The following is a 23,530-nucleotide window of genomic DNA, read 5'->3' on the forward strand; positions in this document are numbered from 1 at the left end:
TTGATAGTGTGTTGTATCTTGTATCAAGGATGGCATATTTCCTACGTGTTATCTTAAATGAAAGTCAATAAATGCTGATATTTTCCCTGTACTAGGTGTCTGTATTGTCTGAAAATTTTGATCTTCCTTTGAATCGCTATTCAAAGACATATAACTTTTGCTTATTATCTAAATTCTGAAATTCTCGAAACTTCAAAAGTAAATTTTTTATTTTTAATAGCATAAATCAAAAAATTTCGATAACTTTCTATTGAAAAATTGCAATATTTCCTGTATGATATATCATGATAAACTTCCTCTTTTTTAGTATTTTCAATCAGTTTGTCAATTGGTTTCCCTAATTACAATGTGTATGCACGATGTGATATTTTTATCAAAAGATACATTAGTATCAAGGCTCTGAATAATTTGTGATTATTAGTTAAATTATCAATTAGAACATTGAACCTGTGACTCTAACACGAGTTGTGGAAATATCTATATTTAAACGGCTATTAAATAAGCGGAAGTTTGTTTACCCTGATAATCTAAGTGTACATTCACATCTAAAGATGTCGGAAAATGATCGATTGTTGGGTCCAGGCAAAAGGTAAAGTAATTTGAAAAGAATTTATAAAATTTATAATAATAACTTTTACTTTTTAGGAAGTTGAGTATTAAGCTTACTTTCACTTTCTATTTTCATCTTCAGAAATATAAAGGTCATCACACAGGTGTGTCAATCGTCAATTTCATATGTAGCGCTCTCTTGAACTTTTATCATTCTTGTTATTTCACAATAGACCGGAAGTGGGTAGTCTGAAGAAGAAATAAGCTATATATATATATAGATAGATATATACACACAGTTATAAACGAATGAAAAGGAAATAAAATATGAACAGGTAAGATTATTTTGTTTTCAATTCCCATGTAGTTGATATAAATTTGATATAAATTCGATATATTAAATAGTGTAAGATTTATTTATATCTCTTGTTTGTAAATATATTATGTTTCATTCTTCCTCATTGTTCCTGTTATAATACATGTAATAGATCTACCTTTAATTATACTATTTAATTTGGTTCTTGTTTGTTGATCTTTGTATTGGCAGTTAAACTACCTAATGAGATAGGTTTGATTTCAAATAGTAGCCCTTTGAGAATGACAGTTTCGTGTACAACTGAACAGACATGTGGATCAATTCCACCAATCCATTTTACATGGAAACAGTACGTTAATTTCTGTTTCATTTTGGTCTTTTGTGGAGAGTTGTCTTATTGGCAATCATACCACATCTTCTTTCTTTTTGTCGAGCCTGCAACTTTTGTTGCAGAAAGCTCGACATAGGGATAGTGATCCGGCGGCGGCTACGGCGGCGGCGGCGGCTACGGCGGCGGCGTTAGCTCACTTCTTAAAAGCTTTATATTTTAGAAGGTGGAAGACCTGGATGCTTCATACTTTGTATATTGATGCTTCATGTTACGAAGTTTCCGTCAGTCACATGTCCAATGTCCTTGACCTCATTTTCATGGTTCAGTGACCACTTGAAAAAAAAAGTTCAAATTTTTTGTAATGTTGAATTCTCTCTTATTATAAGTAATAGGATAACTATATTTGATATGTGCGTACCTTGCAAGGTCCTCGTGTCTGTCAGACAGTTTTCACTTGACCTCGACCTCATTTCATGGATCAGTGAACAAGGTTAAGTTTTGGTGGTCAAGTCCATATCTCAGATACTATAAGCAATAGGGCTAGTATATTCGGTGTATGGAAGGACTGTAAGGTGTACATGTCCAACTGGCAGGTGTCATCTGACCTTGACCTCATTTTCATGGTTCAGTGGTTATAGTTAAATTTTTGTGTTTTGGTCTGTTTTTCTCATACCATATGCAATAGGTCTACTATATTTGTTGTATGGAATGATTGTTAAGTGTACATGTCTAGCGGGCAGATGTCATGTGACCTTGACCTCATTTTCATGGTTCAGTGGTCAAAGTTAAGTTTTTGAGTTTTGGTCTTTTTATCTAATGCTATATGCCATAGGTCAACTATTTTTGGTGTATGGAGATATTTTATAATCTTTATGTCAGTCGAGCAGGTTTTATTTAACCGTGACCTCATTTTCACGGTTCATTGCACAGTGTTAAGTTTTTGTGTTTTGGTCTATTTTTCTTATACTATAAGTAATGTGTCAACTATATATGTTGTATAGAAGCATTGTTAGCTGTACCTGTCTGCCTGGCATGGTTCATCTGACCTGGACCTCTTTTTCAAGGTTCATTGGTCTTTGTTTAGTTATCTTGGTTAGTGACAGTTGTAATAAAGCTTAGCTTTATACTTAGGACTATCAACATAATATCAATGATTAGTATAGAAGGCGAGACATTTCAGCGTGTGCACTCTTGTTTTACAATTACATTAAATTCAATCTTTAAGGTAGCACTTTTGTGCAGATATAGGTATTGTAGTGTATATAATTGAGCGCTGTGGATAGTCAAGTTGGAGTTGATAGTAAATAGCAAATACAATTTATTTAAAGCATATTCAGTTGTGTTCGTATTTTATAGTAAAAAAAGACAACATATTTCATTTTATTTCTGAATTTCAAATTGAACTGAACAATAACAAAAACATACAGTTGCCATGTAAATTAATACATCGATAGATCTCGTTTCAAAAGGTACTATGGAATAATGTATACATGCAAATCTTAGTTTACAGCAAGGTTGCGGGAAAATGTATATTAAGCAAAGACCGTTTACATGTTACTTGTTGTTTATCAAACTATTGATTCTACTTGGTTTTTCTATGCCATTTTTTATATGAGGCATTTCGTTATTGTATTTCAGAAAAGACCCGATTTATATCTCTTGTCTGTTTATACATGTATATCCTATTTCTTCCTCATGGTGTTCTGTTATAATATTTGATATATATCTATCTACCAAAATCTAGTCCAAGTTTTTTAACTTTCGTATGCGATCGGTTTGATTTCAAATAGTAGACCTTTGAGAATCCCAGTTTCATGTGCAACCAAACTTCTTTCTATATAAATATCTAATTATAGAGATTTGAATCCAACAGTGTAAGAGTTATAAAAATCTTATGCTGACAATTGTTTTGTCCCTTAACAGGATACAACCTCACACCTTGATACAATGTACAGCACCAATCGCTTCAGCGCTCTCGACCACAAGATCACATCCGTTATTTTTAAAATATTAAAATGTTTAAAATCACTGAGTCGTAGTTTTACCTTGTCACGTAAAAGGCGAATCCAGAGAATGGGAAAGACACGAGTTTTAAGCGTGTGTAGATGATCTATTATTTGTTTTTATACACAATGTAGTTTTATTTGTCAGCAATCTAAGTTAGTAACTCGATATTTTTATACGACCGCATATTTTGCGGTCGTATATTGGTATGACGTTGGCGTCTTCGTCGTCATCGTTGTCGTCGTCCGAAGACACATTGGTTTTCGCACTATAACTTTAGTTTAAGTAAATAGAAATCTATGAAATTTAAACACAAGGTTTATGACCACAAAAGGAAGGTTGGGATTGATTTTGGGAGTTTTGGTCCCAACAGTTTAGGAATTAGGGGCCAAAAAGGGGCCCAAAGAAGCATTTTTCTTGGTTTTCGTACAATAACTTTAGTATAAGTAAATAGAAATATATGACATTTAAACACAAGGTTTATGACCATGAAAGGAAGATTGGGGTTGATTTTGGGAGTTTTGGTCCCAACAGTTTAGGAATTAGGGGTCCAAAGGGTCCAAAATTAAATTTTCTTTGATTTCATCAAAAATTGAATAATTGGGGTTCTTTGATATGCCGAATCTAACCGTGTATGTATTCTTAATTTTTGGTCCCGTTTTCAAATTGGTCTACATTAAGGTCCAAAGGGTCTTAAACTTTGTTTTATTTCAACAAAAATTGAATTCTTGAAGTTCTTTGATATGCTGAATCTAAAGATGTACTTAGATTTCTTATTAAAGGCCCAGTTTTCAAGTTGGTCCAAATCGGGGTCCAAAATTAAACTTTGTTTGATTTCAACAAAAATTGAATCCTTGAGGTTCTTTGATATGCTGAATCTAAACATGTATTAAGATTTTTGCTTATAGGCCAAGTTTTCAAGCTGGTCCAAATCGGGGTCCAAATTAAACTTTTGTTTGATTTCAACTAAAATTGAATCCTTGGGGTTCTTTGATATGCTGAATCTAAACATGTATTTCGATTTTTGATTATAGGCCCAGTTTTCAAGTTGGTCCAAATCGGGGTCCAAAATTAAACTTTGTTTGATTTCAACAAAAATTGAATTCTTGGGGTTTTTTGATATATGCTGAAATATCATGTATTTCGATTTTTGATATTTGGTCCCGGTTATCAAATTGGTCCACATTGAGGTATAAAGGGTCCAAAATTGAACTTTATTTGATTTCATCAAAAATTGAATTCTTGGGGTTCTTTGATATTCTGAATCTAACCATGTATTTAGATTTTGGATATTGGACCATAATAGCTAAATGTCCAATATCAAATTTTTAAGTTTTTAAGTTTAAGTTCTTAGACTACATTCATTCTGTGTCAGACACCTATGTTGTGTCAACTATTTAATCACAATCCAAATTCAGAGCTGGATCAAGCTTGAATGTTGTGTCCATACTTGCCCCAACTGTTAAGGGTTGGACCTCTTCGGTCGTTTTAAGCTGCGCCCTGCGGAGCACCTGGTTTTATATACCATAATATCAGGTACATTCTAGAAAGTCCCTGTACAATGTATATATACAGGTGCTGAAATAGAAATAAGTAAATCATACACTTAAGTCTAAGCGAATGGTAACCATACATTATATATACCAACAGGATCTGAGTATGTCTGATATACATAGTAAATACATGTATCGATATAAGTCTAAAAATTGAACCCAACAGTGTTAAGAGTTAGATTTTTATGCTGACATTTTTTTGTCCCTCAACCGGATATATAAAGTACTTTTGAGAGCAAGCAAATATTTGACGTAGTTGTCAACTCGTATAAAACCATGATCTGATGGCTTTACCACTTGTATTTTTGTCTATCTGATGAGTTAAGCCTTTTCCAACTGATTTTTATACGACCCCAAAACAATTTTGGGATGTTATAATGGTATGATGTCGTCGTCTGCGTCGTCTGCGTCGTCGTCCGAAGACACATTGGTTTCCGGATAATAACTTTAGTTTAAGTGAATAGATCTTCATGAAATTTTTTCTGAAGGTTCAATACCACAAAAGGAAAGTTGGGATTGATTTTGGGGATGATGGTCCCAACCGATTAGGAATTACGGGCCCAAAAGGGGCCCAAAACAAGTATTTTTCTAGTTTCAGGATAATAACCTATGTAGAAGTATTTCAATTGCTCTGAAATCATACTGCAATGTTTAAAACCACAAGTAGAAGGTTTGGATTCATTTCAGGGGTTATGGGGTCAAAGTTTAGGAATTAAGGGCCAGAAAGGGGTCAAAACAAGCATTTTTCTAGTTTCAAGACAATAACTTATGTGTAATTGTATGGATCTCTCTGAAATTGTACCACAATGTACCATATAACAAAGGGGAGGCTGGGATTCAGTTTTGGATTAATTGCCCAAAATATGTTGGAATTAGGGGCCAAAAAAGGGCCAAAAAGAAGCATGTTTCTAGTTCCCAAACAATCATGACAATAACTTGTGTTTAAGTGTATGGATCTCTCTGAAATTGTACTACAATGGAAAGCATGGGATTGAGTTTAAGGGTTATTGCTCCAAGGGGGTTTCAAAAAGTGGGGGGGGGGGGATTTTTTGTTTACCATTTTTTGAAGGGCTTCCTTTTTTTTCAAAATTTTTCAAATTTCGAATTTTGAAAAGTTTCAAGAAGAAATCTTCAATTGCACAGTATTGTGCAATAGATTTGTTAGATCTTTAAAATTGAGAATGGAAATGACCACATTAATTTTGTTTCAAAAACCTATATTATGTCAAAAATTTGATCACAATCCAAATTCAGACAGAATCAAACTTGAATATTGAGACCAAATTTGCCCCAACTGTTCAGGGTTCAACCACTGGGGTCGTATAAAGCTGCGCCCTGCGGAGCACCTGGTTATAGTTCGTTCTTATGTTGTACTGTTATACCACTGTCCCAGGTTAGGGGGAGGGTTTGGATCCCGTTAACATGTTTAACCCCGCCACATTATTTATGTATGTGCCTGTCTTAAGTCAGGAGCCTGTAAATTCAGTGGTTGTCGTTTGTTTATGTGTTACATATTTGTTTTTTCGTTCATATTTTTTTACATAAATAAGGCCGTTAGTTTTCTCGTTTGAATTGTTTTACATTGTCTTATCGGGGCCTTTTATAGCTGACTATGCGGTATGGGCTTTGCTCATTGGTGAAGGCCGTACGGTGACCTATAGTTGTTAATGTCTGTGTCATTTTGGTCTTTTGTGGATAGTTGTCTCATTGGCAATCATACCACATCTTCTTTTTTATAATTTATACTGTGTAACAGTATAATGATATTGAACTTGTTTTCTGCTTATGCATGTACAGCGGGAAATATTTCACGAAATAGATATCGAATATGAGAGTGAAATTACTTCTGCCCACTGATGTCCACACTCCAAGCTCTTTTTTATACGACCGCAAAAATTAAAATTTTTTGGTCGTATATTGGTATGACGTTAGCGTCGTCGTCGTCGTCGTCGTCCGAATACTTTTAGTTTTCGCACTCTAACTTTAGTAAAATTGAAATATGAAATTTTAACACAAGGTTTATGACCACAAAAGGAAGGTTGGGATTGATTTTGGGAGTTTTGGTCCCAACATTTTAGGAATTAGGGGCCAAAAAGGGCCCAAATAAGCATTTTCTTGGTTTTCGCACTATAACTTTAGTTTAATTAAATAGAAATCTATGAAATTTTGACACAAGGTTTATGACCACAAAAGGAAGGTTGGGATTGATTTTGGGATTATTAGTTCAAACAGTTTAGGAATTAGGGGCCAAAAAAAGGGCCCAAATAAGCATTATTCTTGGTTTTTGCACAATTACTTTAGTATAAGTAAATAGAAATCAATGAAATTTAAACACAAGGTTTATGACCATAAAAGGAAGGTTGGGAATGATTTTGGGAGTTGAGGTCTGAACAGTTTAGGAATTAGGGGCCAAAAAGGGGCCCCAAGTAAGCATTATTCTTGGTTTTCGCACCATAACTTTAGTATAAGTTAATAGAAATCTATGAAATTTAAACGAAAGGCTTATGACCACTAAAGGAAGGTTGGGTTTGATTTTGGGAGTTTTGGTTCCAATAGTTTATGAATAAGGGGCCCAAAGGTCCAAAATTAAACTTTGTTTGATTTCATCAAAAATTGAATAATTGGGGTTCTTTGATATGCCGAATCTAACTGTGTATGTAGATTCTTAATTTTTGGTTCCGTTTTCAAATTGGTTTACATTAAGGTCCAAAGGGTTCAAAATTAAACTTAGTTTGATTTTAACAAAAATTGAATCCTTGGGTTTCTTTGATATGCTGAATCTAAAAATGTACTTAGATTTTTTATTATTGGCCCAGTTTTCAAGTTGGTCCAAATCGGGGTCCAAAATTAAACTTTGTTTGATTTCATCAAAAATTGAATAATTGGGGTATCTTTGATATGCCAAATCTAACTGTGTATGTAGATTCTTAATTTTTAGTCCCGTTTTCAAATTGGTCTACATTAAAGTCCAAAGGGTCCAAAATTAAACTAAGTTTGATTTTAACAAAAATTGAATTCTTGGGCTTTTTTGATATACTGAATCTAAACATGTACTTAGATTTTTGATTATGGGCCCAGTTTTCAAGTTGGTTCAAATCAGGATCCAAAATTATTATATTAAGTATTGTGCAATAGCAAGAAATTTTCAATTGCACAGTATTCAGCAATAGCAAGAAATCTTCAATTGCACAGTATTGTGCAATAGCAAGAAATTTTCAATTGCACAGTATTGTGCAATAGCAAGAAATCTTCAATTGCACAGTATTGTGCAATAGCAAATATTTTCAATTGCACAGTATTGCGCAATAGCAAGAAATATCTAATTGCACAATATTGCGCAATAGCAAGAAATATCTAATTGCACAATATTGTGCAATAGCAAGAAATTTTCAATTGATTGGAGTTATCTTTCTTTCTCTAGAATAGTAGTTGAATCAACTTAAATCATTGTTTTATACAATATACAATGTATATTCACTTTTACTACCAACTGATAAATTAAAACAATCTTTACCATTCAGTGATAACAATTAAGCACCTTTTGTTACATTTTAATATTTTATGATGTATTTAAATGAGTAGTTATTGTTGCAAACTCCATTAGAAATTTGAATTGAGATCAGTTTTGGAAAAAGGGAAAGGGGATGTGAAACAAAAATGGGGGGGGGGGGTTAAATTTTTCTCATTTCAGATTTCATAAATAAAAAGAAAATTTCTTCAAACATTTTTTTGAGAGGATTAATATTCAACAGCATAGTGAATTGCTCAAAGGCAAAACAAATATTTTAAGTTCATTAGACCACATTCATTCTGTGTCCGAAACCTATGCTGTGTCAACTATTTAATCACAATCCAAATTTAGAGCTGAATCCAGCTTGAATGTTGTGTCCGTACTTGCCCCAACCGTTCAGGGTTCAACCTCTGCGGTCGTATAAAGCTGCGCCCTGCGGAGCATCTGGTTTAGTGATGCTTTATAGTGAAAAGAAAATGCAGCATGTTAATTGCGAAATGGGCACCTTTCATCCGCAAAGTTCACATTGCTAAAACGTAGTCAAGTTTTTCCAGTATAAGAGAATTCTGAGGATATCATAACTGGTCATAACTGGTTTCCTTCACATTAATCCTCCTAAGAATCAGATTATATCGTTTTAAAATTGAGTACTAGTATATCTCTTTGGTACATGTTTCATTTTTTGAAGCATTAACTATTGTAACTTCGTATTATTTTTTCAGTGGCTATCAAGGCGGGCAAACAACTCCCTATCCACCTTCTGGGGGATATCAAGGTCCTCAGCCTGGAGGGTCTTACCAGGGTGGACCACCAGCAGGAGGATATCCTGGCGGTCAACAAGCCGGTGGATATTCGGGTGGCCAACCTGCAGGTGGATATCCGAGTGGCCAACCTGCAGGTGGATATCCGGGTGGCCAACCTGCAGGTGGATATTCGGGAGGCCAACCTGCAGGCGGATATTCGGGAGGCCAACCTGCAGGCGGATATCCTGGTGGACAACCAGCTGGTGCATACCCTGGTACTACGACTGCATCTAATCAAGAAAGCGGATATATAGGTTGGCTCTTTATCATAGATTCTATGCTTTATATTTGTTTTACCTAGTTATTCGTTTTATAAAATGAGACGTATAATAATATTTGGAAGAAGTTTTTATAAGTTGCGTAATTCGTTTTAAAGCTAAGTTTCTAACTTTTAAGACAATTATTTGTAAAATAAAATGTCAATTACCATGTTAAAAACTATATATTAAATTTGAGAGTGGAAATGCAAAATGACTGTTAATTCCTATATGAACAAGGGATACAATTTGTTCTAATACATTGTAAAACTAATTCTTGTTATTGTTTTGGTTAGCACCTCCTCAGGGGGTTTCAGTCCCCCAGTATACTGGTGCAATTCCGGAAAATGAGGCTCCCACAGAACAACAATCTGCACCAACAGCACCACCTCTGGAAAAGATGGACGCTATTCCAGGATATCAAAATATTGGATTCACTGAATGTAAATTAGTTTTCGGTTATATCATTAAAGTATCACATATGGTGTAAACGAGAAAGAATAAAACGATTAAAAAGACATTCACCAATCAAGAAAACCGTAACTGAATTAATGATTTAATAATAAACGGATCTGCATGACAGTATGGTCTTTGACATAAAGCAATGCAATTCAGAAAGGAAACGGGAAATGTGTTAAAGAGACAACAACCCGACCAAAGAGCAGAACACAGCACAAGCCCACCAATGGGTCTTCAACACAGCAAGAAAATACCACACCCAGAAGCGCGTATCAGCTGGCTCCTAAACATAAATGTTTAACTAGTTAAGCAATGGGCGTCATTCTAAACTCCGAAACAAATGTATGAAACAAAAATGAAAAGGACAGATGTTTCTAACTTGGGACACGCGCAAAAATGCGGGGGTTAAACATGTTTTGTGAGATATCAACCCTTTCCTATACCACTAGCCAATGTAGAAAAAACAAGCACACAGCAATACGCCCAGTAAAACTCAGATTAAAGAAGTCTGAGTCCGATGTTAGAATAGGTAACAGAAGACTTCAATATTCACAGTTCACATTTTCGGATGATCCCTTTTGAAGCAAGTGATTTTTAACAGTCGTTAAAACTTAAAGCATTGTTTGACAATGCTTTAAGTTTTTTGAAAAGTCCCTAAACTATGATCTTATAGTTAGCAGCCTATTTTCGCAAATCAAAACTTTTCTCTGTAAATCCTGCCGACTCACTCCTTAATCATTATTATCCGCCTGAAATTCAACAATTATTAATTAAAAACAAAATCTGGTTGGAGGAAAATATTGTTATACATTTTAAACCGTTTGCGCTGCATTTACAGCACGCTGCAATAAGAAACTGTGCACTTGATCAAACACATCTTTGACTGTGTATAAACTTCTGGATAGTTTAGTTAGGGTATAACATAAGAAAAACAGGGTTGCTATATGATATAACAAAGTTAACGTTATACAAAGGGACTTTATTTAAAACCCTTGTCATTAAACTCGTGGTTGCAATGTACTACCTATTATTTTACAGCATTTCTTCCTCCACCACCAACTTATCAAGATGCAATGAAAGGTCCACCTCCAGAAAGACAAAATATATCTAAGTTAGTATTAAAAGTTGTATAAAAAAAAACAATTGATATTTTTATTTGATAAAACAAGTCTTTGGAGAAAATCGAAACCCCATGCTTGTAATTGTTCATGCTGAAATATCATTGGCATTCAAATACTAAAAAGTATTCGGATTTGAGCGTTCCTAGTGAAGACAAATCCAGAAAGCGCTTCGGAAGCATGAAATTAACAACTTGTTGTTTTCATTTTGTATCCAACAGTGTATGGGATTTTTCTAGTTAGTTAAGTTGTACATGCTATATTTAATGTCTACATACTTATCAGTTGTATGTTATTTGTTCTTCAATTGTCATTAGGCTAAACTATTGCGATTGTATCACTGTTTTCGACCTACTATAAAACTATGATTTATGATCGTTTTACATTAAAATTTAAGTGTACCAACAATAACAGAACAAGAAGCTAGGGATGCTTTGCTGGAATTTGTAGCAGATAACTGTTGCTATGGAAAAAAAGCAGCGGAAGATTTAAATTTCAACGACTTAAAGTCAAGTAGTGCATTTCACGTAAGCGATCTTATTTCAGTTTTATTTGTAAGAGTTTTTAAGAAAAATCTCATTGTAAATTAGCAAATCAAATCTAAATACAGAATGATTTATATATTACATGATAAATATCAATGAAAATAATATTCTTCATAAAATCGTAGTAATGGTCTGTTATCGAAAATATTTCATCTACATCAAATAATAAATTGAATAAATGATTTGCAGTACACTATGGAAAGTTTCACCGAAGCAAGATCGACAGAATGGGCATACGAACCTTATACTGGTAAGGCAATCAGTTTAGCTCTATTGAAAATGCATTAGAACCGAAAAAGCGCACTTATAGAATTCTGCATGTTTTAATTATTTAGAGGTCATGAAAATGCCTCCTTGAAAATTAGTCTTTGAGCAGTTATGATTTATGTACAATGAATAGAGCATTATCATAAAATCTTATCGAACATTTTTTTCTTCTAATTGATGAAATAGTTTTTTTCAATAAAGGTGTAACTATAACTATTCTGGTCGTTTTAATTCCCGTTTTAGTAAGAAAATAAAAAAAAATACAATGTTGGAAATGAAAATAAATGTGTGCATGTTGTCAGTTTTTTTTAATAAATGTGTAACTATAACTATTCCGGTCGTTTTAATTCCCGTTTTAGTATGAAAATAAAAAAATACAATGTTGGAAATGAAAATAAATGTGTGCATGTTGTCATCAAAGTGCAGTTACATTAGCCTGAGGACATTACTGTACGTTATGGACATAATATATAACGATAAACTAGTGATAATCCAACGGGGTTCTTAGTCTCCTTTGTTACATGTTTGTCATTTTCCTGTTATTACTGTTTTGAATAACGATTATATGCATGCAATAAATTCAACAAAAAACGGAAATTTCCTAATTGTCCTAGTTTTATAAGAATAAATAATATATAGCTTTTATAATTAATTGTATGTTTACAAAATATATTTCGAAATAAATTCAGTTTATTATTTTCATTAAAAAGGACAAACAATAGATGGTCCTCATAACGGGCCAGCGCCGGGTCCATGGGATATACAGTCCAAACCATCACAACTCTTCAAAAACGAAGCAAGAAGAATAGAGGTCCCACATACAGCATCGATAAAGGTAACTTTGTTTACCAACTTATATGTGAATTGATAATGTCGGATCGTTATTTTTCATCTCTTTTGTGAAACTTCTATTCATATTCTGCCATTCATCTTTTTTCCCCTCCAATTTCTAGTTTTAAGTTTACTGTTTCGAGTGTGTCCAATTCTGGGGAATATGTAAATGTGTGTACGTAAAGTGTATACAATATAAATAATTGTACTTTGAATAGAGATTTCAGATATGTGTTTATGCAAATGATGCTATCACTAATTTAGTATGTGTTGTCTTGGGTTTTTCTGGTAAATTCATTAAATTGAGTGTGCTGTACCAAATATTTGCAACTGAATGATAACATACAACGGATGATCACTCCAATGAAATACGACAGGAGCAAAGTAAAACAAGAAAGAGAAACTATATTTTCACATTTTCTATGTTAAATATAAGGAAATATTTTCACATTTAAGTTAAATATAAGGATATTGTGACAATGATAAGTTAAATATCATAAATTTAATTTGCAGCCTTGTCATCATTGTTTTGCATCAGGGTTTATTCGATGTCACAAATGCCAAGGTCGAGGAAGGGTAAGTATATATATATGAACTTGAAAATTAGATTAGTCCTTGGTTAAATACAGATTGCAATAGAAACCATTGTTTCTACGGACATAAAATGTGTAGCATAGTTGTAGTCGGTCATAATGGCCAGATCGAAAATTGTTGACCAGTGGGAGTGGACATATTTTTATGGAAACTATTTTTTTCAATAACATACACGAACAAAGACTTGAGAAAGACAAAATTGGATTCGTACTATGATTTAATTCTCTTCTGAAACATTTTTCTTCATAGATAATTGGTCAATGCTGTGTATAAGAGGGACTAAAGATACCAGATAAATTCTTGTTAGCACTCGTGTTTTAAACCCTTGCTCTAAGAGATTGATAAACTGGTTTATATCTTTTCCGCCCGTCCGTTCGCATTACGATTTTTTTTGCATTTTCCATCTCAAGTCAGCAGCATCGTAGTGTTTGTCCTATGTCATCGTGTCTTAATGTTGTAGATATATAAAAATGTTTGTTTAATTTATTTTCAACTTTAATAGACTCGTATAGATGTAGAGATTGACTGAATGATGCTCTTTTAATGTCTTGTGGTTCTTTTTACCGTTTGGTTGCTGTTTCATTCAAGAATATCCTAGTGCTTTCTTTTTTGTGTAGACAATAAAGGAACTGAAAGCTTTTACTGCTATATATCAATGTTATTTTTCTTCTAGACTAGATGCTTTACATGTAATGGTTCCGGAATGAGAATGGGTCATAATCATCATCACCACGACCATCACAACCATGATCATCATCACCACCATCATGGGTTTGCAGATGATAACAGGTGTACTTGGTGTCATGGGAGTGGATTTCGGGAGTAAGTATGTCAAGTATGGATAAAAGACACGGAGTCGAGGAGTGGGTGTGTATTTTAATCTAGACGAAGAATATATTAGCGTTTTGTTTGTTATGTCCTATGGTACATGAGTTTGTTTAATTCTGTCAAAGTCAGCTAAACACCTGATTATAAATATAGTACTTTCTTTGTCAACAGTTAATTGCTCCTCATTTTAAGAAAACATAAAAGCCATAATGAAGAAAAGATATTATAAAGAGTGCCAAATATTAACATTGCTAGTTTGGCTTTAAAGAAAAAACAAAGGAATACTTTTAGTCAAAGGTAAATGAAAATATGATAGTTACCCACCAATGCGATGTGGGGTTTATGTAAACAAGACTGTTTATCAAAGTAAACCATTGTGTATTTGTTCGGCTCTCTTTTGCGTCACATAAAACAATAAGACAATAACCCACCAATGGTATGGGGTGTTTTTGTCGAGGAAACTGTTTATGAAAGTGAATAATTGTGTATTTGTTCAGTTTTGTTTCATGTAAGACAATTGTATATTTTCCAGCTGTGGCACATGCCATACAAGAGGAATGGTTGTGTGTCCCCTGTGTAGAGGTTACCATCAGTTGAAGTGTTACATATGTCTCACAATCAAATGGTAAGTTTGACCAACTGGAAAAACCTTAAAAGCTGTAAAGTGGTGGATACTTTGAATTTTACTCCCAACGTTTATGAGTGTTCAACAGTTTTCTTGTAATTGGTTAACTGTGTTATATGTAAAGGTTAGACAAAACTTGGTCATGTTTTAAGAAGATTTAAAGCCAACACCTTATTAAGCTTTCATAAAACATGACCAGGTATTGTCTAATCTATACATAGTGCATGGAAAGGAAAATAAATGATTTTTCATTGGACGAGAAGAGGTGAGTATGTTCTAATTTTTTGAAGAGTTGTATTCTAGAGTATCTGGAATTAAAAGCAAAAAAACGAATCAGGAAGAGACCTCTGCAATTATATGTTAAAGTCACACGAAGCAATATTAATTTTCATACCTAACAAATCGTTAATCCAGATAAAATTCAATTTAAGTAAACTTACTAATCGCTTTTACTATACATTCCAGAACTACATTAAAAGGTCAGGTCCTTTGGTTTTTTAAAGTCCTTTTTTGTAGTTTTGTGTCATAAATTGGTATACCAAATCCTTCATTTTCAAGTATATAACAATAACTATGTCAGTGTTTTGGTAGACAACTATTTTTGTTTAAATCATGTTTTTGCAGACAACAGAGAAAATAATCATTCTATAATGGAACATTTCATTTTAACATTTTTCTAAATATCTGTATTGTAAAATTTGGCTATCAATGAATAGGCATACAGAGGAGGACCATCATATTGTGGAGAGAACAGCATTGCCAGACCATCTTATAAAGCAAGCACAAGGACAAGTAGCATTCGAAGAATCAATGCCAAGGGTAAATATCAAAGCATAACTAAAAAGATTTTTTGTGTGGACGTAGCGCGCGTCTGGCGTATACATTTTTTTTTTAACCTGTTACCTTTTGATGGCTATTATTCGTTTGTTTCTCTGTCCTATATTTTCTCCCATTTATCTGTTTATTTATTGTAACCCTGTCGTGCAATGTTGTCATTTTAATGTTATAATTAACACTGCCATTTAAGCGGGAGGTTTGGCATGCCACAAAACCAGGTTCAACCCACCATTTTTTTCATAAAATGCTCTGTACCAAGTCAGGAAAATGGCCGTTGTTACATTATTGTTCGTTTCTGTGTGTGTTAGGTTTAGGTGTTGTGTCTCTAATGTGTCGTAGTTCTCTTATATTTGATACGTTTCCTTCCGTTTTAGTTTGTAACCCGGATTTGTTTTTTCTCTATCGATTTATGAATTTTGAACAGCGGTATACTACTGTTGCCTTTATTTACTAGAATGACCGTCTGCTTACATATAATGAAAAATTCTCATCCATATTGATAACTTAATAAGAAAACAAGTTTTACATCTTTATAATTCAGTCCTATTTTTTGTATTTCAATTTCAACAGCTTGAAAAAGGTCATAATTTTCGATGGAACACACTTGATCAAAGCATTTTTCCATAATTAATATGTTTTTCTGACAGTTTTTGTTTCAAGACCTACTAAATGGATATTTATTTTGTCAAATGCGTTAAGTGCTATATGTTGCAACCAGTTCATATTTTTGCATGAAATTGAGGAGATTGATTTTTAGTAAGATTGTGTTTGAAATGATTGTTGCTTGCTTAGATTATTTTTGGTAAAGATTTAATTTTACTACAGCTTCAAGAAGAAATAGTTATGTATGATTAATTATACAGAACTTTTAAACTTAACACTTTTGTCAAATAATAAGAATTATATCTTACCAGTACATTAGATTTCTTATCTAAACTAGGAATGCTACATTGACTCAATATAACATAAAGATGAACAAACACCGTTTAGTGAAGAAGTGCCATTTATGACGTATTCGTATACAAAGAAATTTATGTGATACTTATTTTTTAGGTTTATCCAATAACACAATTCCAAGAAAGTGAAGTAAATCAAGCCTCAGCATCACTGGTAGCAAAACACCAATTCCCAAGTAAAGCTATTTTAATGCAGGTAAGTTAAACAGACTCTGGTGTCCTTTGGCTAATTTCTGCTCTTTTGTCCAGTTGTTGTATCTTCGAGACAATACCCATTTCCATTCTCAATTTTATAGTACAGCAGTTAACTTTGATATAGGTACTTTGTATCAATAATTATCTTCTCAGGTAAGTCGTATATTAGTCTTTCCTGTTCACCATTTATATCAGTAGTAATATAAATGTATTCAAGAGCATTGTTTGGTGGGTATTCTCTTGCCATGAAAGATTGAATAGTGTGCAATTAAAGATATTTGTTGATTAAAATTGCTGACGTTTTTGTTTCGGCTGCTCCAAGTGGTTTTGGTTTTGATTGTTCCAATAAATATATTTGTATATATATTTGTATATATATGTTCAAGCAAATTATGTAAACTCAATTCTATAAAACTTTCAAAGAACCGTTTTATTTATATTTTTTACTTTTTTTAACGTTCATTTTACTCCCATGAATTTTAAATGACTAGACAGCCGACAGAAATGGTCAATTCTGCTGAATTATAAATTCTAAGCGTATTCTCTGTAGAAAAAAGGGAAACTTCTGAGACAGTTTTATCCTGCCAAATAATATATTCTTGCAAAAGCTAAAAGCTAAAAACTTAGAACACAGACTACCACACTTATTTTCATGTAATATGCATTCTCTATTAAAAAATATGAAATAAAGTGTTTCAACTATAAACATATTTAAGTAAAAGAGATCTTTAATTACTTTTCGCCTATTTTTTCTAGAGGCAAAGAGTTCGAATTGTACCAGTAACTGTATGTATGTACAAATGGAAAGACGCAGATGCTGATTTTATAGTGTATGGGTTTGAGAAGAAAGTGTATGCCCCAAACTATCCCCAGAAATGCTGCTGTGGATGTTCTATACTATAGAAACTCTTGTGCACTTGATCAGAAACATATATCTTGTATCAAAATCAATTTGAAATACTCTATTCATTCTTTACATGTATATTATTATCATTGTGTGTAAACTTGTTGCAAAAGAATATTGTGCTATATACACAAATGTATCTATTTTTTACCTAATTGTTTATAGAAATCATATGTGCCATAGAAACAGGACATCTATATTGAGACTTAACTGGAAATTAATTGTAATGTAAACTAGTGAATCGTCTTATATGCTAAGGTGAAAATAACTATGCAGCTTATAATAAATGTTACTGTCAGAACAAAATATTTTTCAATGTATATTGTTTTTGGAATGATTGAGTATTATTATTTACTGTCACAAAGATATCCAATTACTTGAATTAGTAAGAATGTTCAAGACAATGAACAAGTTTTATATGACCGATGTTGTCATTGTCTGATGAAATTTAGTTTCCAGACAATAACTGGTGTATAAGTATATGAATCAATATGAAATTGTATAACAAGGTTCCATACCACAAAGGGAAGGTCAGTGTTGATTTTGTGGAGTTATGGTCCTGACTGTTTCCAATAAAAGGGGTAAAACGAAATAAAAAATTAATTCAAAGTCTAGAATTCTATAGCTCGAAACTTTATGCTATTTGATAAGTAACTTTAAAATGGTCTGCTTATGTATCAGAGGTTGTTATAGTCAGAAAGTAAGATGGGACTGTGAACTTGTGCATTGGTTACAGAAAAATTAACCATGTACAATCAAAGATGCATAGCATCGCCCTGAAATAGTTTCCTGTCACGATTGCTAGGCAAATGCATCGATGTTTTCAGTTTGTGATTTACAGTCGGGTTACTGGCAAATACACATGCAAAATGAGACGGTCGCGAATCGGAATTTATATCAATAGTTATCAAAGGTACCAGGATTATGATTAAAATATGGCTTGTTCGAGTACATTAAAATGCCATTTGAGTTGTGCAATGCTCCCTTTTCTTTTCAGCGTTGTATGTAATTCATATTCAGGTGTTTACAGTTAAAAACACTTCTTATATATCTGGACGATATAATGATATATGGTTCAACCTTGACGATATTTTTGATCAGCTTGCGAAATTTTGGGACGTCTTCAAAATTCTTGGCTGAAACTTAAAATGTGAGTTCCTTAATGATGAAGTATTGTTCTCTCACTAAATAATAAACAAATTGGTGACTATGTTGAACGAATCTATCCCAACGAACTAGAGATAAAGGATACTACAGGTACAGTTAAGTCTGCCTCATATCTCGACTTACATCAAGAAATTGACAATGAGGGTCGGTTGAAAACAAAATTTTACGACAAAAGATTTCAGCTTCCCAATTGTGAACTTTCCATTTCTATGTAGCAAGATTCCAGCAGCGCCTGCATACGGAGTATATATCTCCCAATTGATACGATATTCCCTGGCGTATGAAAGCTTGTAGGATTGATGATTCGTAATTTCTGTGCGTACAGTGTCAGAGTAACACATTTCAAATGATTTTTTTTTATTTTCTGATCGCCTTGATATCTTCAAAAGGGACTTTTTAAGAACGTTTATAATAACTCTAGCGAAAAATCGTAGCTTCTTTATTATTACTAGTATATGTAAAATTTTATCTACAAACTAAATTTCATCAGCGTACATGAAGTTCGTGTCCATCCTGTTCTGTTACCACTACTTAAATCAACCATTACATTGTTCTCCTTATGAAAGTTGAATGATTTCAAAAGTGCAAAGTTACCTTAACATTTAACACAGCACGTTCCTTGAACGCTAGTGTAGAGAAAAGAAATTTTAAGACATTTAGTGAAAATAAATAGAGGGTACTTTTTTCCCTGTCTATGCTGTTACCAACATTTTTAATAATTACACCAAAAGTATACTTGTAAAAAGTACAAAACGTGTTGGAAACCAAAATCACAACAGAAAAACATTATCACTTTACCAAAGGAAGTAGTTATTTCACAACAGCATTAAAAAATGAAGAAACTTGTATATCCTGTTATGATCTGTTATGCCAATCCTGTTAAGTACTATGGTTACAGTAACAATAGAGACAATTGTAGACAGAAACGTCTCTGAAAAATTTATCGTAAAAAATAGTTGCAAACATAATGAAATCTTTCATTGTTTGAAAATAACGACTTAATATTCACAATTTAGCATTTGCAGGTGCAATACTGATTTCGGTAACAGGATAGAAAAAAAGGTAACAGGATAGAACTTTATATTGTGTTATATATATCATTAACGTAAGTTCCTGTTACAAATAAAATAAAGACAAAAGTAAACTTACATGTGAGGGAATAACTTGATGTTGGGTTTATTTAAAAGAGAGAAAAAATGCTGAACTATATGAATAGATTTCTAGTACTTGCATTACTGGTGGTAATTTTTATAACCTTGAAAACCAATTTTTAGAGGCATTTTTCAGTACAACCTGAAATATTTGCAAGTAATCTATTATTTCACAGAAAGAATATATATAGAAGTTTATACTCTTGAAAACCATCTGAATGGCTACGAAAAACAAGTTTAAAATTTTATCTAAACCTTTTATAAATAAATTTCTTTTGAACATGGTAACAGGAGAGACAAAATATTGTACCACCTATCAAAAAATGTTTCAAGATATTTTTGTATGACATTAGTAAGATGGCATCTTTTAATATGTTGTTCTATAAGTACTGTTTGCTTTGATTTGCTAATGTAGAGGGTTGTTTGAAGTACTTTTAATAAATTTTTCAATTTCAAAATTCGACATTTTTGAAAATGACCCATATAGAATTGTGTTAGTAAGAATGCAACTGACTATGTTGGCAAATCAAACTGCGTAAAACAAATATATCCTGTGCACATAGTTGCTTTAAACTAAATTCATACAAATGAACTGGGTGAGTAATTATCTGTACTTTTACAGTTCGTGATGGTGTCCATAAAATTTACGGAGTGTCATTTTTAATCTTTCCTCCTCATAATTTTGTTGGAACAGTTTCTGTGTAAGGAGAACACTCCTGTATATGAAGTCCGTATATTGTGAACATGCAAGAGCATAACGTATCAACTGAGATATTTAAACACGATACGAGGGGAAAGATGATATGTTACTGCTGAGAAATGGGAAATTAATAATTGTAAGTTGGAGTCGTCCCGTTTGTCATAGATCTTAGTGTGAAGTCTCCCATCTGTGTCAATATTGAGGAAGAGATCAAGGTATGAATCAGTCTTCTAGTATCAGTAGTATCTTTAATTTCAAGTTCACTTGAATATATGAGGTGAACGTACTGGCTGAAATATGGGTTATTCAGTGTTAGGACATCATCATCTGAAAGTAAAATTAAAAAATTTCGCAGAGTGCTTTTTCTTTTTCTTTTTTAGAAGGTTCTGGATGAATTCTGCGTCATACGAGTACAAAAACAAATCGGCCACAGTATGGGTACACAATTAGTACACATTTGAATACCGACTAGTTGATGAAATATCTATCCTCCAAACTCAACAAATATATTGTCGATGAAAAAGTCCAGCATTTTGATAATATGATCGTCAGTATATTTTCTTGTAGATTAAATGTAATTCTTCACAAAATACGAATTACCATAACCAAAGACAAGAAATTTGTACTTACGAATCCAATTTTTATAGAAAAAGCTCTGTTTAATGAGATCGTGAAGTCGATCTTGCAATTGAGCATGACTTATTGTAGTGTAAAGCGTAGAAACATCACAAGTCTTAATGTTGCTGCAAAATTGCAAAGATTGTGATCCAAGATTTAGCAGTGGATCTTTGGAATTTTTGAGAAATTCAATCCACATCTGATTAACCTCATTGGTAGAATATATCTCATCACAATATTTTCAAAGGCCATATTTTACTGTAGAAAGAAAAGTAGTCAGTAATTCAGAAAGATGTTTAGTGGAAAATCTTGATGATCTTGAAGTTTTGGTATCCAGTATAATGAAAGTAATTTTTTTTCGTTTTATTTGATGTTAATACCAATAGATACAAGAATAGTTTTGTGATTTGGTATATTTTCATCATATGTAAATGTAATAAAGAAAATGTAGGATTACCAGTTGTGCTGTTTATTCCATTGGCAAGCTCTTTTGTGAGACATTGCAAATAATTGTGTTTACATACGAAGACAATATTATTGGAAGCTTTATCTGCTTGAACAACGACATATTTGTCATGTAAAGAAGATAAGGTATCCACAACCTCCGGGTTCTTGAATAGGTTAGAAAACCTTGTGTTCATAGTACATCGTAGTTTCTGCATGATCGAATAGCTTTGATCCATTCTGACAAAGTGTTAAGTTCTGGATCGTCTGGTTCACGCTTTATCCAATTTCTAGCACAGTAATCAACTGCATCCATCAGTAACTTTAAGTTGTTTTTCCAGTTGATGGGCTGGGGATATCTATATTTTGGTCCTTTGCTTAACAACAGATTGAATTACAAAGAAATTCTACAAGTAGACCAGACTACAGATTACGGAAATAATCACATGACCGTTACTTTTTTTCGCCAGAGCGAAATGGAACTACAACCTCATTATGACCATACAGACAAAAAAGGCCAAAGGAGTCACATGCTTGCGTATTTTATTACGGACACACATCATTCTAATGAATGTACAAAGTCAGTAAAAGACCTCATCGACAGAATTGCAGTAGTAACGCTTAAGAAGTTGTGTTTAAATTGTCTTGTATCGGATCTCGCCAAAGAATGTAATTCGCAGAATAAATGGCTAAAATGCAACAAGAAGCACCATCCAAGCATGTTTGGATGTTGATATGTAGTTGAATTGAATAGCACCAGTACATTTTGAACACAATTACGCGGAAGAAAATATTTTTATTTGAGTCATGACGAGGTTCCTCAACGTTCCTTCATCAATGAGAGTTTAACCAGGAAATAAATGTAAGCGCCAGTTTGTCTGGCAAAACAGCAGTTGGACGTCAGAGTAATCTCGGACTATGGACAGTACCGTAATGCAAATGAGAGAAGTGTATTTATCTGCCTATTGACATGTGGAATCCATGACAAATCGCCCCACTGGCAAATCGCCCCACTTTTTCACAAACTCGCCCCACTTTCTGAAAAATCGCCCCACTCTTGTTTACCAACTCGCCCCACTTATGAAAAAGGCTAAAATCCCATTGCAAATAGGTTGGATAACATGCCCACTTATGAAAAGGCTTAAAATCCCGCAGACATGAGGTCTGTCAACTCGCCCCACTCATGACAAAGAGATAAAACCACGATGATTTGTTAGTGCATACTCGACCCACTTAGGAAAAAAGATGCAATCCCGTAGTAAATCTATGTCCCTGCCCCACCTCAATACCCATGAAAACCTTAGTGAAGTGCTATAAATCAAATTGATGTTAATTGAAATCCTTCACTTGTATGATTATGATTCAATAAATTTCGTTTTTTGGGGTATTCTGTGACAGTGTAGACTAGTTTTCATTTAAAGTGGGGCTAGTTGGTAGACCTGAAAATTATATATTGAAGTAGATTTTACCTTTATTCAATAAGTGGGGCGAGTTGACAGGGGAAACATTAACGGGATTTAACCCTTTTCACAAGTGAGGCGATTTTTTAAAAAGTGGGGCGAGTTGGTAAACCAGTTTGGGGCGATTTTCTAAAAAGTGGGGCGAGCTGGTTAAAAAGTGGGGCGATTTGGTGTGGGGCGTTTTGCCAGTGGGGCGATTTGTCCTGCTTCATCTGTAGTACCTGTACTTACAAGTTGTAGAAGAATCATTTATATAACCATTTAAACAATTTATTAGCCGTAAATATCTTCCTCATACAGTGATTTCTGATGTTTCTACACAATAGAACAACTTTATTTGCAGCTTGTCTGGCAAAACAGCCGTTGGACGTCAGAGTAATCAGAGAAAGACAACTCCAATTTTTAAACGGTTGTAAAAAGGAATATCTCGTGTCAGACTACAGTAAACAATAATAGGGCAATCAACACTGGTAATGCAGTTAATATTTAGGAAGACATGTTACCAAC

At 33.3% G+C, this 23,530-nt stretch overlaps 1 protein-coding gene across 2 annotated transcripts; it reads left to right on the forward strand.

Moving 5' to 3' along the window:
- Positions 1-441: 441 nt before the first annotated feature.
- On the forward strand, positions 442-17,791 carry LOC143045428 (protein SSUH2 homolog). 2 transcript variants are annotated; one of them, XM_076217917.1, is made up of 13 exons: positions 442-589; positions 8,987-9,321; positions 9,621-9,767; positions 10,822-10,894; positions 11,299-11,428; positions 11,636-11,696; positions 12,424-12,548; positions 13,058-13,120; positions 13,812-13,960; positions 14,499-14,591; positions 15,308-15,410; positions 16,482-16,580; positions 17,336-17,791. In XM_076217917.1, exons 1-13 carry the CDS (start codon positions 552-554, stop codon positions 17,480-17,482), a joined length of 1,563 nt encoding a protein of 520 aa, XP_076074032.1. In that variant the 5' UTR covers positions 442-551; the 3' UTR covers positions 17,483-17,791. The 2 variants fall into 2 exon arrangements, with proteins under 2 accessions (XP_076074032.1, XP_076074041.1); XM_076217926.1 differs by lacking the exon at positions 442-589 and adding an exon at positions 750-884.
- The last annotated feature ends 5,739 nt before the right edge of the window (positions 17,792-23,530 follow it).

The sequence above is a fragment of the Mytilus galloprovincialis genome, chromosome 1 (genome assembly GCF_965363235.1).
Source record: "Mytilus galloprovincialis chromosome 1, xbMytGall1.hap1.1, whole genome shotgun sequence".
Classification (NCBI taxonomy): Eukaryota; Metazoa; Mollusca; class Bivalvia; order Mytilida; family Mytilidae; genus Mytilus; species Mytilus galloprovincialis.